Source organism: Channa argus, chromosome 11 (genome assembly GCF_033026475.1).
Source record: "Channa argus isolate prfri chromosome 11, Channa argus male v1.0, whole genome shotgun sequence".
Lineage (NCBI taxonomy): Eukaryota > Metazoa > Chordata > Actinopteri > Anabantiformes > Channidae > Channa > Channa argus.
The window spans coordinates 12,093,273-12,108,571 of record NC_090207.1 but is presented as its reverse complement, the minus strand read 5'-3'; the positions used below and the strand labels follow the sequence as shown (position 1 = coordinate 12,108,571).

General features: G+C 40.0%; 1 protein-coding gene across 2 annotated transcripts; it reads left to right on the top strand.

Annotated features, from left to right (window-relative positions):
• Positions 1-8,420: 8,420 nt before the first annotated feature.
• LOC137136091 (coiled-coil domain-containing protein 112) lies at positions 8,421-13,754 on the top strand. Of its 2 annotated transcripts, none has more exons than XM_067521110.1 (14): positions 8,421-8,652; positions 9,129-9,262; positions 10,074-10,195; positions 10,403-10,492; positions 10,760-10,835; positions 11,151-11,265; positions 11,446-11,580; positions 11,798-11,935; positions 12,044-12,159; positions 12,365-12,491; positions 12,693-12,860; positions 13,115-13,213; positions 13,360-13,478; positions 13,565-13,754. In XM_067521110.1, the coding sequence occupies exons 1-14, from the start codon at positions 8,590-8,592 to the stop codon at positions 13,593-13,595; spliced, it is 1,533 nt and encodes a 510-aa protein (XP_067377211.1). In that variant the 5' UTR covers positions 8,421-8,589; the 3' UTR covers positions 13,596-13,754. The 2 variants fall into 2 exon arrangements, with proteins under 2 accessions (XP_067377211.1, XP_067377212.1); XM_067521111.1 differs by having other exon boundaries at positions 8,422-8,652; positions 9,132-9,262.
• The last annotated feature ends 1,545 nt before the right edge of the window (positions 13,755-15,299 follow it).

Sequence of the window (15,299 nt, the reverse complement as noted above, 5' to 3'; positions counted from 1 at the left end):
TGTATACACACACACAAACATTCTCTTTCTCTCTCTCCTGACACTTATCAGCAGTTGGTATTTACGCAACGAATGATGATAGTGTTTGTTCTGGTCCTGAGCTGCCAGAGACAGACAGGGACAGATCCAGTGTCCAATGGATAAACTAGCTGCTCCAACCTGTTGGTGTCCATTACTCATGGTCAGACTGATACAGCTGATACGCCACTTTAAACCTTTATATATTTACTTCTTTCTCCCTCTCTGTTTTTTTCAGCTTTGGTCTCTTATGTTCCCGGTTCCCACGTTTAGATGCATGCATGTGATGACAAATGGGTACAGAGTGTGCTTTAAATGAGACATTTAAATGAACAATTTTACACATCAGCCATATTCCATTTTTCTATGCAAAAAAAAAGGGGTGGGGTAGTTGTATAAAAGCTTTCTACAAATCCAGAGTCATTTAAAACCAAACTGTCAGTGATTGAGTTGCATTGTGGGTAATATTTTGACAAAGATGTGCAAAGATACATTTGCTGACTGTAACTTATGCCCTTTTCTTTCATGGGTCTGATATTGTTAAAGGAGGGTAATGCCAACAGCAAAGTATTTGTTTTTAACATGGGGACTTAATTTTCTCACACATTAATTTTGGAGAAGTGCAATCTACATGTTTTACTTGCAGAAATCAACTTTGTAATGATTTGGGTGTAATTCTAAAAAAATGTTCCCAGTTACAGGAGCAGCATGTGAAGCAACCAGTCTAATAAAGCCACAGACTCAAGTGTGATCAGAAATAATAAGCTTCAAGATATCTTTTACATCCAAACTTTGGTGTTTGAAATGCTATCCCGCAGATGGAGTGTCTCATATGCTTTTTTATATGTATTTACATTAATCAAAGTCAGTGCACTAAATGACTACATTTATTGGTATTGTCTTGTTTGTTTGTTTTCTCTTGCTCCCCTGTTATGTGGGTAAAAAATGAGTGTGGTGAAGGGAGGGAGGAGAAAAACATGAGCTGATCTGCTCACACGTCAGTGAGTGCACTTCACAATGATTTTAACCCGTATTGTCTTTGTGTAGGCACCTCAGAAATGCCTCAGAAAAAGACAAAGGTTCAAAGGGGGAGGGGGAGGGTTAAATTTGAATCATAGAGGTAAAACTCATAGTAATCTCCTTCTTTCCTGCTGTGTAAAATTGCCTTTATTAGGTGAACTTAAAGTGAAAAAGGCACTGCAGTGTTACCCCTACCAATAAAACACCAGGGGTGACACCGACAGCTGCAGACTTTAGAGTAGCAAGTCAGCTCATTATGTCTTGCACACGTGCACACACAGAGAAGGGCACAAAGTTAACAGTGAGCGGTGACAGAGGGAGCAGGCCCTCTGACAACCCCCCGGCTCCAAGTGAATGTGAATTTATTTACCTCCAGACTATTGCTTAAGCAACCTGCAGAAAACCTGCACCCAGGAGCCAGGCCACAGCTGCTGTTCACGGTTGAACAGATGCCATGGAAGTGTACCGGGATATGATTCACTGTGCCAGGCAGAACTAATGAACATCATGTACTGTGCAGCAGGATGACAGGTTGTTTTAGGGTATTAAGCACTTTTACATAATGGTGGTTTACCATCTTAATGTGTTCAGGATAATTTGAGCACAGTTAAACTCCTGTGTTTGTTCATGTAACGTAAAGAAAGAAATAGTAAAAGTGATATTTTCTCAGATAAAGTGCGATAAGGATTATGTGAGGAACGATGAGTTTTACATGTATTGAATAAAGAAATTCAAAAAGGGGCCTGGTGGCTCAGTGGGGGGTCAGCCGGTCCTGGGCCCGGATTAAATGGGGAGGGTTGTGGCAGGAAGGGCATCGAGTGTAAAAAAACCACATGCCAAATCAACGTCCGGAGCAAGTTCTGCTGTGGCAACTCCTGAAGGGACAAGCTGAAGGCTAGTGATCTATTGAATAAAGACATTCACACAGGTAATACATGCATAATAATACATTGTTGGTGCACATAATGAACAGTTTGGGCCTTTCTCACCTAACATTGAATTTGTTAAGGGACCACTTTAAAGAGAAAGGGGAACATAGCTCATTCACTCTTACCCTGATGTACTGTGTGACACTGTCGGCCGCCGTTCACGTGGCTTCTGTTCAACCAGATTGTGCATATCCCATGACAGTAGATCATGCTCTACGAGGAAAGTATCCCTTTATTCAGAGCTGGAGCAGATACATGTTTCTGTAGGGAGGGGTGACCCACTTCCAAAGACTTTATTTTCGTCTTTGTCATATTGAATTAGATATTGGCTATTTTAAGAGTTACATGACATTATCATTTGAAAATAATTGAGGTACTGTGTGACATATCTCTGCATATGCTCTTTTCATGGATACGCCTGCTACTTAAGAGTTGCCGAAGATGAGATATAGTCATTGATTTAAATAATTTAGATTTTTAAAATAGAAAACAAACATCTTTATTTTTACATGAACCACAAGCTCCATATAGGTGCTCTGGTGCTTTGGCTCACACCACATGGCCTTTGTCAGTAGCAGTTCACATTGATATGAAAATTCAAATATAATTCAAATTTAGATTTGCAGTTTTCATGCTGCCTTATATGTTATTAGTATGCTTCAACACTGTAATTGAATCACTTGCAATTCAATGACAAATGGGCAAATTCAAAAAGACAGAAAGAGACAATGTGACATGATCAAAAGCTGTAAAACAGCTACTATGCATCATTTTCTGCATTGGTTCCTTCCATTTAAAGTAGTGGCATAAGAGCATAAAACTCCTTCAGCAGGCCATAAGAGGACAGCAGTGTGCATCACTGTGCAGAGTGTGTGGGTGAGGTAAGGACTTACTGTATGTCACAGTGGATATATGAGAGACCCTGCTGATAAGAGAGTCACTTCAGCACTTGATAATATACTGTAGGTGAATCAGGATTGAAATGAGAGCTGTTTAATTGGTGGTTATAGGGTTTTCTAAGATAAATATAGTCTGTCTGAGCAAAGCATTCAAATAAAGGGCACATGACTGGAGGTGTGACTGCCTCTCAGTTTAGCTCACTCAGTATTAATCTACTCAGGCTTCTAGTTTAGGTTTAACCTCACGCAAACACCGATACAGCTCCCTCTTTGGGGGTATGATATGAGACATATGTTACAGCGAGTAAGAAATAATAGATGAATTAAATATAATCACACATATTTTTACATGTTATGAACATGTTCAAACAATTCAAGTTTTTTCTATAGAAATGCTTTGATGTGGGTTTCTATTGCTGCAGCTTATGCAACATGCAAGTGCTATAAAATCAATATTTTAAATTAAAAACAGTACATCCATACATTCCTGTGAATTACAGCAAATGCAGAATAAATATGCATTACCACAGCAACATGTTTCTGGCTGTCTTGTATGAAATAAATGGCTGCACAAATGGAAAGTCTGACCTGCGTGTGGTGTTAAATGAGAAATGTCAGAGGATCACTGCAGTAATCAGGATTCAAACTGCGTATACTATCAAAGTCTCCGTGCCAGCAATTTATGGCAGTCTGTATTTGCAATTAAGACCGACCATTACCAACCTTTTTTACCTTTTAAAAGTGTTCTTTAAGAAAATGGAAAACTCACCAGTTGATATGTGAAGTACTTGCATAAGCACACAAATTAAATTACTCAGAAGTTTGACAGGAGGCTGTCAGTTCAGTTAGACCAGAAGGTCCATTCGGAGAAATGTTGATGTGTTGACGTCACAGAGAGAGCAGGCATGAGTCTTCGGCACAGCAGGGAATGCAATTAAACGGATCACTTTCCCTCCGCCTTCCCAAGGTCTGTACCACAAAAAGCTCAAGTAATTTACTGATATGTACACACACACACGAACACCCACACACACCACACATGCATGTGCAGTTGCCAGTCTGAGTCTGGATCCAACATGCTCACCCTGTGCAGGATGTAACCAGTTCGTGTTGCTTTTATGCACTATATACAATTACAGCACTAGTCAGGTGTCAGAACAAATTATATGTTTGTGTGTGTGTGTGTGTGTGTGTGTGTGTGTGTGTGTGTGTGTGTGTGTGTCCATGCAAATATGCATTCTTGTTTGTGCATGTTGTTTATGAGTGTTTATCCACACACCTAAACCGTACTGAATCAGGCATGTGAACTTTTCATGTCTAATCCAAAGCACTGGCAGGAGAAAAGCCAGAGTTCCACCATCCATGAATGTAAAACTGACCTCTCAGTTTACAGTGATCATGTCTCATAACATTTCCACAAAACCTATTAGCTAATAAGAGAGGATCAAAGGCATTTTTTTCTCTCTTACTTTCCCATCTGCCTCTATTGGCTATACTCATGACGGTCACGGTTACTTTGCTGTGAGGGAAACACCCAAACTGTTGTATGAAACAAACAAACATTTTTAGTGATATCTTTATTGAATTTTGGGGGCATAACAAAGCTAAAAAAATAAGCAAATAGAGAAAAAATAAATGTAAAATAAATAGTAGGCCAACCAGTATCTCTGGTATTGCAATTATTAAAAAAAGAAAATTGTACACAGTTTAGCCATAACATTATGACCACCTGTGCAATTTAATGCAGTCCAATGTGATAAGATAAGAATTTATTGATCCCACGATGGGGATTCCAGTGATCCAGCAGCGAAAAGACAAGCACCAGATCTTGCAACACAGATTAAATCAAAGGTAGTGCCCCTCACCTAAACGAATATTCCACAAAAGAGCACAAAATGTTACACAAAGGTTTTTTGCCATAATAACCATACACATAACAAACACACAAAAAAGATGCTCTCATTTGTGTCTCACTGTCATGTTCCCCATCTTCATTTCCAACTCTGGACTTTTATTGTGAAATCCCCTCTTCCTGTTCTCACCCCTCTGCAGTACAATTACACCATCACCAGTGTAATTGTTTCACCTGTGTCTCCCCCTCTCTATTTAAGCTGCCCAGATTCTGTCTCCTTGCCAGATTGTCTCATCACATTGTGTTGACTCTTCAGTGTTCTAATTATCGTGTTCTTACCTGACTTTTTGCATTGAACCTGTTTTGGACCTTGGACCATCCACTTTACCATTGGAAAGGGCCGAAGTCGGTTATGTGCTGTCACTCCTCACCGGTTGGGCAAAGCGCTGGGCAACCACTGAATGGGCATGCAAAGCGGGTGTTGTTCTCAATCAATGCATGACAGACCCAAGACCCTCACCTTATTCATGGACCTTATGACCCGCGTAGATGACCAGTTTCAAGAACGAGGCAGATTGAGTCTTTTTGCTTTAGCCACTCTTGTTCCTCTCTCCAGACGTCCTCCCACTAACGTTGGCATCTGACCCAGTCCAAACCTTTTCTCAGTGCCAGCACGGACAGTCAGGAACCCATGCAGCTGGGGTGCCCTCGTTTGTCTGCTGAGGAGAGAGAGTAAGACGCTTCAGAGGGAATTTCTGTCTGTGTATTTACCATTTATAAGCGACTATTTACTGTACTCCGGTGGTCCAGACCACCGGTCCAGCACCTGCTCAGTCAAAGGAGGGGGTTCAGCACGTGTTGGGAGGACACGGCTGAGCCGATCTCTGATATCACCACCAGCCTCCCTTCCACTCACTCCAGCTCAGGTCAGTCATCGCACACTCCTGTCTCTGTGTTTATTGACCCTGGTTCTGCTGCTAATTTCATGGACTGCCAGTTTACCCCCCAAAAATCTATGTGGAAATAATTACCTCAGTCTTTTCAGGTGCAATCTCTCAATGAATAATATCTACATAAGGTTTCCCACAAGACTGCCCCATCTCTCAGACTATTGACAACCATGTAGAATTAATCCTCATCATCCAGTCCCCTCACTAACCAGTGGTATTGGGAATTTCTTGGCTGGAACCTCTTGGCTGGAAGATTGGGAGGATTCTGGAGTTGGGAAACCTGTGTTCCGACACCTGTCTGCATTCAGCCTCAGAGATCCCCTGTGTCTAACTTTGAAGGGCTGGGACCAGCTTCTTTGTGGGGAAGGAAAGATGGAAGTCTTCGACCCTGATGTATTTGAAGTGACCAGAAGGAGTATTAAAAGCTGTCTTCCATTTGTCCCCTTCTTTAATGCAGACCAGGTGGAAGGCCTTCCAGAGGTCTAGTTTGGTATTAGGTATTTGGTATTATTATTAGGGGCAGAGGGTAACGATTCTTAACTTAACTGTTCCTGTACTCTCTTTTCCTGTTGGTTCAAACCTCTGTACCCACCGCTCAACATAGAGTGCAAGAAACTGTTTCCTTGATTCATCAAACCTTTTAGTTTTTCCAAAGTTGTTAATCCTCTGGCGATAAAGCTCCTATTCCCCAGAGCTATGCGCATCTGCTCAGAGCCTTCACAGTGTGGTGCAAGGGGTGGGAGGTGTTATCTATGATGGATGTCAGTTTGGCTAACATCCTTCTTTTCCCCACCTTCATGATGAATCAAGTGGGAAGTCCAGGACAGAGTCAGCTCTCTTAACCACCTTATTGAGTCTCTGCCTGTCTCCCGCCCAGCACACAACTGTGTAGAAAACTGCAGAGGGCACCACAGTGTGATAGAAAGTTTGAAAAGAGCCCTGCTCAAGCAAAAGGACCTCAGTCACCTCAGCAGGTGGACATGACTCAGGCCCTTTTTGTACAGGGCATCAGTGTTTTTGGACCAGTTCAGTTTATTGCTGAGGTGCACACCCAGGTATTGAAAAGTCTCCATTCACTCTATGTCTGAGCCTTGGATGCTCACCAGTGTGACTAGTGGGGGTTACCGCCCAGATCCTCCCTTCTCTGACATGCGATGATTGTTTGAACAAAGTTGTGGTAGATCTTTAGGTAGATTAGGTAGATTTTTAATTAGATTTTATCAGGACAGATATAGCATTAGTAATATTTATAATAACAACTGGGAGAGGAGCTTCACTGCAAGTGAAACAAAATGGAGACCCAAGATCCAAACGTTTGAGTGTATGACTCTTATAAATTATTGCTACTTTTATTGGAGCATTTGAGTTGTACAGCAACTTTAACATTAGCCAAAGTGGCTTAAGTTAACGTTGTCAAAAGATGCAACAACAAGTTTGTTAGAAACTAAGTTTTCATCTGTTTCTTTCTGACAGTGTGTCACATTCTGTGTCCCTTTTTTACCAACAAAATCGCAGCTCACTGAAATTTAAATGTTTGCACCCAAACAAATGCAGTTTGCTTTGGAAGTTCCCCATTTTGTACAAGCATGATCTGTTATACCAACAAGTTTATGGTTCATCTCATTATCTCATTTATCAAATTAAATGAGTCCCTTGGCTGAGGAAGAAGAGAGAAATTGTAACACTCTTCATTAAGCAGAGCGGTTACTATTTATGTTACGATGACAACTTTGCCTCTACACCCACGAGAGAGACCATCCCCAATATCTGCACTCAATAATGGCCTCAGGTTTCTATTTATACCACCTCTCACTGTTTCTTTCTCTCTCCCTTTTTCTCTCTGACTGTCACTTGGCCAGTTCTCTCATAATAATTATAGCTTTTGGCCATCATCAAAAGGCTGTTACAGAAATAACTAAGGCCTCAGTAGACAACACAGGCAGTCATCTGCAAGAGTGTAGCTCTGACCAATTAGTTGTGGCCGTTTCCGTAACTCAAAACTGGGCTAAATGTTATATTCAGATAACAAAGACTTAGGATTACTAGTATGCTAATCATCCAGTTATCCAACTTATTTATCAAAAATGGTGCTGCAATCTTCCTTTATGGAATCCTTTATAGGAAGCCACTTGCATGACACTTCCAGCATGAAACTTCTCTTTCAAGCTGTCAGTTAATAGGGAGCCCCCTCAAATGGGTAATGGGCTGCAAAATTTCTTGTCATAATCTGTTTATACATTTCTTATACATTTACAGCTACAGATGTACTATGTTATAACCATACAAGTTATGAATGCATTAAGGAGTAGGCCTCCGGGCACGGCCCAAAGGCCCAAAAGGTCAGGGGACCCAGGGGCAGAGCCTCTGAAGAGCTCAGAAGCCCCAAAAAGGTGTGAAATGACTCCAATATCAGTTGTTTGAAACTATCCAGAAGAAGTCCAAACAGCTAAACAGATGACCAAAAAGAGATGACCAAAAGACAAATAATCAAACAGAAAAAGGAAGGGGCCCTTCCCATGTATGTGACTAGGGGCCCATTTTTTTTGTAAAGGTGATTTGGAACACAGAAAATTTGATTTTGAAGTAGGCTAATGTGGGGCCTAATCAACAATTATTTCTTTTATGAATACATCAGACGATTATTGTCCTAAATATTGGTTGGCCGGGACCCAATCCTGTTGCTGGTTTTAAAGTCAAATCTTTTACTTTTTTTACTGCCACTATACCCTATTCTATTTTGGAGTAACTTTACTCATATCTAGAAGAGGCTGTATTGCTGAGTTGCTCTCATGCCTTCTACCATTAACCGCTTAATAGTAAGCAGCGTCCTCTGCTGGCACAAGTCACTAACTACATGAAGACCTGAAAACAACGGCCACTTTTTTAAATAAAGATTAGTTTGTTTACAGACGCGCTGAAACATGGCTTCCTCAGCAACCATACGATGTACTGATAAACATTGCTCGGTATCTAGCTCAGAGCTGGTTGGTGTATTTTTATATCTGTAACATATCCTAGTCTGTCGACAGTGTTTTAATAGTGTGAAATGTCTACATTTCGAAGTAGGTAAAGGCGGAGAGATGTTTGATGTTGGACGAATGGCGAGTTCCTCTGCGCTAGCTTACCGCAGCTTATCGATCGGGAAAAGTTGCTCGCTAACTTACATACACATGTCTGTGGTATATTGCAGTTCTCCATTATAGTCATGTTGTATTTATATGTACGTTTGTGTTTAGTACTTTGTTAATGGATATGTTAACGTTACACTTACAAGTATTTGTTCGAAAATGGGAGCCTCTTGTGTTCTACATTACCTAAAAATTCTTGTTCTATTTTCAGAACACGAAAAAAGAGATGATGTTCAAACTGGGACTAAAATGATTGTATTTATACTCGCTATTGATTTGTGGTGTTTTACAAGATGAACGTATGCATTTTGTTTTCACTAAATGAATTTGAGCAGGGAGAGGGAGATTGCAGCAGTGTCCAGCAGCCCTACAGATCATCTCCAGTCAGCAGCAATGTTGTGGATCACAGACTGGCCAGACAGAAAGCTGCACAGTTTCTCAGGGAGGCTGAGAAAAACAGGAGGCAGTAAGTGAAGCTACTCAAGGTTATTTCATCAATCCATCCATCTGTTGTCTGTCACTGCTTATCCCATATGGGTCGCGAGGGGCTGGAGCCTGTCGCAGTTGTCATCAGGCGAGAGGTGGGGTATACCGTGGACAGGTTGCCAGTCTACCACAGAGAGACATACACAGACAAACAACCATTCGCACTCACACTCACAAGTACGGGCAATTTTAGATTCACCAATTAACTTAACATGCATGTTTTTCGGACTCTGGGTACCCAGAGGAAACGCAGGAAAGCACGGAAAGAAGATGCAAACTCCACACAGAGGAGCCACGGCCGGCCGCGTTACTTAATTTTACAGTAATGCAAAATATTCAGTTAAGAAAATGTGTCGAACACTCTATATTTAGTGAAATCCAAAACCAGGACTTTAAAATAAAGCACAGCAAACAAAACTTACTGAGTATTTAATGCGTGGTCTAATGTAATGGAACAAACACTATTATAAGATACGTTGTATTGCCCTGTATTTGCCTGTTTGTAATTGTGAATCCCAAGTATTTTACACACATTTTATATGATGAATTAAATGATTCTGTCAGATAGACATAACAGATTTGGTGCTGAGTCACAACTGTCAATGACACAATGAAAACCAGTACAGCACATTCTATATTGGTGTTGTTAAGGTACCCAATTGCTAAACCGTCCAATCTAACAAATCTATCCCCAATGTGTGTTTATGTTAGTGTCTCTGTGTTTATGTCAGTGTCTCTGTGTTTGTATTAAAGTGATATGTCCATTTACCTTTTTTCCTGTGTTTTCACAGAATTGAAAAGTTGGAGAAAGAGAGGACACTATTTGCTCTTTGCAAAAAGAATGGCTGGAGAGATGTGTCTGGAGAACTGGAAGACTATGAGAAAGGACTGGGGGAAGAAAGAAATGGTGACAGTAAGTTTGTATCCTCTATAACAGTGGCCTGATATTTCCCCTAGACAGATCAGCAGTCGCAAAGCTCACATTTAAAATTGCATATTTAATCTGCACATAATAGTACATACAGCTACACAAAATAAATTATTGTTACTTTTTAATTTATCTTATCTTTTCATAATATTTAGAATCACTATCACATCTGAGTCATACCTCTTCCTTTAGAGACCAATCTTCAAAAGCAGCTAGTGAAGATTCATAGTGGCGTGAGAAAATTTCAGAGACAACTCACAGATGTGAAGCCAACTCCTGAGTGTAAGTATTATTAAAGTGCCTGTGTTTAGTTAATAAAGCAGCAAAAGTTTTTGCAGCATTTTTTATAGTTAGTTAATCCCATTATATTCCATAAAGTATTTTGTCACATTATTAACCATAACTTATTTTGACCTTGACTTAGTGTGGTCGTATTTGGCTACTCTGTTCACACACCAGATGCCATTGTAATTCAGTTCATAGCTCAGTAGAATAGAATAATAGTGATAATAATAACAATGTCTTTTGCGTTTCTGTGTGGGTTTTCAGTGATTGACAGACTGAAGGAAATAATGTCAGAGGTGGAGATCTCAATCACAACCTTAAAAGAGAAACAGCGCTCATGGTAACAGGAGACATTAAATAAAAAAGGACAAAACTACACTACAGATATAGTATGTTTGTAATACAGAATTTTTGAGAATATATCCAAGAGTTTGTCCCGTCCAAGTGGTTTGTAATGATGCCCTCCCCTACTAAACAAGAAATATCAAAATTATCTTGAATCAAATGAACAAGAAGGTGAAAAAAATCAAAAAAAGTGACAAAGCAGGATAATTACACGTGACTGCAAACAAACCACAGGAGATATTATACATATATACAATATTAGAAAACCCTTCATGAACAGTTGTCCTTTATGTTTCTCTTTTCCTCTCAGCTTTGAAGAGCTTTTGAAGGAGGAAAGAACATGCAGACAGGAGATCACTGCTTATGAAAAAAAGATTGAAAACTGGACCCTTGTCACAGAAACCAAAGAGTCCACAGCTCCTAAGGTTTGTTTTTTCTGTATTTTCTTGTTAGTTCATTTTTATGCAGTGAAGTGTAGAATCTTAGAATCAGAGTGAATAATAAATACCATAAGATATAATTGCTATAATGTGCAGACACTGAAAAACAAGAGCATTTGTAAAATCATAAAGTGTTTATAATTTTTAATGGCTTTCCATTTACAGCATAATCTTTTCCATAAGACCAGACCCCCAGATAGAGACATGCCTGCAGAACTTAAAGCACTGGAGGCTTTCCTGCAGAAGACAGGAGGCCCTTATGGTGGCTGGGACCAATATGACCACCAAGCCTTCCTTAAAGTAGGACATTGCTGTTATTCTGTCCCAGTAGCTTCAGTTGGTAATGAAATTATCTGACACCTTCTACTTCCACCTAATTTCACACAGTAACTGAGTGGCACTCCCTAAACTCCCTAAAGAGTTTTCTTTATTTTGTCTCAGGCAACTTCTATAAATGCCAAGCCAAAGGTTGATTGTTGTAAGTTTTCTGTCTGATGTGCATGTGTTTGATTTACAGATCTGGACAAAGCACAGTGGGCAGCCAGTCTACAGAAAAGAGGCCAAACTGTACTTGCCTGGTAAAACGTTGGAGGAGATTGAACAACATGAAAACTGGCATCAGGAGCTGATCTTTTTACAAGGCAGAAAGAAAGAGGTAGAGAACTGTGACAGACATGTTTAGTATTACTGTCATGATCAAACCGTTAACAGTTAAAGCTTTACAATTTACTTGTATTACTTACTTTATGGTTTCCTACTGCAGGCTATTCAGCGTTGGAAAGCCAGTAAGAATCGGGAACGCCAGGTCAGAATACACAAACAGGAGGAGGTGGTGGAAAGAAGGGAAAAGGAGGCCAAGAGCAAGGCCCAGCAACAAAGGTGCAGAAGTAGACTGAAAAATAGAAAACAAAAGCATAAAGATTAGGTGGAGCAGACGTTGATTCCTTGGCTAAATCAGGGAAATCCACACCCAAGTCATGTGAGCAGCCAAATCATTTCCCCCTGGATGACTTAAAGAAAGCTGAATTTGTTGTCAGTTTGGATTCACATCTATTTTAGTGTGTCTTGCTTTCTTCTTTTTTAGGACTGAGGAGGAGAGGAGAGAGGCAGCTCAGAGACTGAGGGAGTGGAGGGAAGAGAGGAGAAGAAAAGAGCAGCAGGAAGAAGAGCAGAGACTGGCTGAAGAGATACAAAAGAGGAGGCAAGCAAAGGTACTACTGTTCATATGTTACAAGTCACTTGTAGTTGTTTCTATTTACCATCAGAGATGGTGCTTCTCTGTGTGTTTATGAATATTGTGTAGTTTATATAGCATGAAAATAAGTGCACACCCAGAAAAAATGTTTATGTAAAGAAGTGCAAAGTTGATCACTTCAGCAGATATTTAAATCAGAAGGATTTTCGTTCATCAGGAAGAGCGCCGACGCCAGCTGGACGTCAAGCTGAGCATCGAGGAGCAGCTACGACAGAAGAGAGAAGAAGAGCAAGAACTTGAGAGGAAGAGGCAAGAGGAAATACAGCGAGAGATGGATGAGAGGAGAAGGGAGGCAGCAAAGGGCATCAAACACTTTAATGAAAGGGTAAGAAGTGTAAGAGTCATCAGAAGCCATTTTTTTTTTCTGTTTTAGAACAGAACTTTCATTAGATTACTGATTTTTAACCAGAATGTATTAGTGGGTGCTGTTAAATGTTTCATAGTCTGTTTTGTGATGTTTACTTTTTAGTAATGTTGCATTTGACCAACATCTCAAATGCTGAAAGAAATAACTTCTATGAGAAGATAAACTGTGAAGTCCTCTTTGCTTAAAACATGTATGATTCTGCATGTCTTCAGGATCTTCACAGGGTGGAGACAAAGCTTCAGGAGAAACAGCTGAGGGAAAAAGAGGAAGAGGAAAGACAGACGAGAATTGCTGCTAAGCTGAAAGAGAAGGTAAGGTTGAAAAGTGAATAAGTCTCAATGAGTAAGTTCTGTCAGAATGATTAACAGAAATCTTTTAATCAAAATCTGGGCATTTTTAAAACATTACATAAAAAGGTTTGTTAGTTTAACAGAAGGCTGATGTTCTTTTCTTTCAGGGGGATGGCCACATCGGCAGAGACCCTGTCAGGCTTACCCGTCCCACTAAAGGATGGGAGGAGCGAATGAAACACATTGGACCCTCAGGAAGTGGGCCTGTGCTGCAGACCTTTCACAGGTCCGATCGCCTCTTCTTTCTAACATTTGTTTGGGTAAAAATCCTAAATTTGCGACTCACTAAAATCTTTTCACATTTTATTGCAGAGCTGTTCCCACTTGGAGACAAGGCCTATGACGAGCAGCAATAGAAGCCAACAGAACTATTTTGAAATGCGTTAAACATACAGAGTGCCTGTGTTTGTATCTACAACATGCTGCTGTTTATGGTCTTGTAAAATTTGGGAATTTAATTGATCTACAGCTGTTATTTTAAATAAAATTTTGTTATACTGTAGTTTTGTGTAAAATTCACAACTTGTAATCTTCACTGGTGGAATGTGACTCATTACATCCAGAAACTCACATTTGTGAAATGCAGTTTTGATTTAGATTTTTCGTGTATTTTTATACATCTTTATACTGGTACTGCACTGCATTTCACAGGAAAATCTGGTATTTTGTAGTCACTTTATATGCTTTTCATGTCATTGTGGATAAAGTATGACGCTTTGTCAAAGATTGACCTGCCATAATTAAAAGTGAAACTGAAAAGATTAGTTTGGGGGGGATTAGCAACTAATCTAACAATATTTTCCATAATTTTTTAATTCAAAATGCTCAAACATAATAGTTCCCTTCTTTTATATGTAAGGGAATGTTAAGTCATTTTTACAAAGCAATTAGTGATGAGTCCAGATTTTTTATACATTGAAAAGCCTTATACAATTATTTTTTAAAATTAGCTCCATTACCATCTAATTCTTTGCAATAAAATGCTGCTTAATCCTAATAGAATAACAAACACAAATCATGGTCTGTGCTTAGTTTTTTGAAGTACGCCTTCCTGGCTACTTGCAATTGTTAGGTGTCGTCTTGGACTCATGATGTCAAAATGTGAACAGCATGATCAAGAGGACTGTTGAAATACAAATTATTATACCAGAATATTGAGTGGTCGATTCATGGATCACATTTTGATTTTTGCAGTTAACCACCTTGTTAGAGAACAGCATGTTATGCTAGAAGTACTGAAATACTGAACAGTTGGACATGTGCTTTCAAAAGTTTAGAGAACCTGTGTTTTAGTGCATTTTAGGTGCATTTTGTTATTTCACCTGAAACTTTTTGTGAGTAGTGTAGTTTTCGTTGTGTCTGTATTTTCTTTCAGGGGTCAAAAGTGAATCATCTGCCTCCATCTATCTCCATCCTTTGCATCCTCTTCCCTCACACCAACTAACTTCATGTCCTTTCTCACTACATCCATAAATCTCCTCTTTGGTCTTCCTCTACACCTCCTGCCTGGCAGCTCCAACCTCAGCATCCTTCTACCGATATATTCACAGTCTCTCTGAACACGTCCAAACCACCTCAATCTGGCCTCTCTGACTTTTATCTCCAAAACAACATGAGCTGTCCCTCTGATGTCCTCATTCCTTATCCTGTCCATCCTCGTCACTCCCAAATAGAACCTCAACATCTTAAGCTTTGCTACCTTCAGCTCTGCCTCCTGTCTTTTCTTCAGTGCCACTGTCTCTAAGCCGAACAACATCGCTGGTCTCACCACCTTCTTGAACACCTTTCCTTTCATTCTCGTTGGTACTCTTTTATCACAAAACACACCTGACACTTTTCTCCACCCATTCCAACCTGCTTGCACTCGCCTCTGCACCTCTTTTCCACACTCTCCGTTTCTCTAAAAGTCCTGCACCTTCTTCACCTCTGCTCCCTGTAACCTCATCATTCTTCCTGGGTCGCTCTCATTCACACATATGTATTCTGACTTACTGCGGTTAAGCTTCATTCCTCTGTTTTCTAGAACAGACCTCCACTTCTCTAGATT

Excerpts from the sequence above, each read along its gene's own strand:
- LOC137136091 (XM_067521110.1), top strand. The coding sequence starts at position 8,590 with ATGGCTTCCTCAGCAACCATACGATGTACTGATAAACATTGCTCGGTA. Across the intron at positions 11,936-12,043 it reads TACAAGGCAGAAAGAAAGAG|GCTATTCAGCGTTGGAAAGC; the intron begins GTAGAGAACTGT and ends TTCCTACTGCAG. Across the intron at positions 12,861-13,114 it reads TCAAACACTTTAATGAAAGG|GATCTTCACAGGGTGGAGAC; the intron begins GTAAGAAGTGTA and ends GCATGTCTTCAG.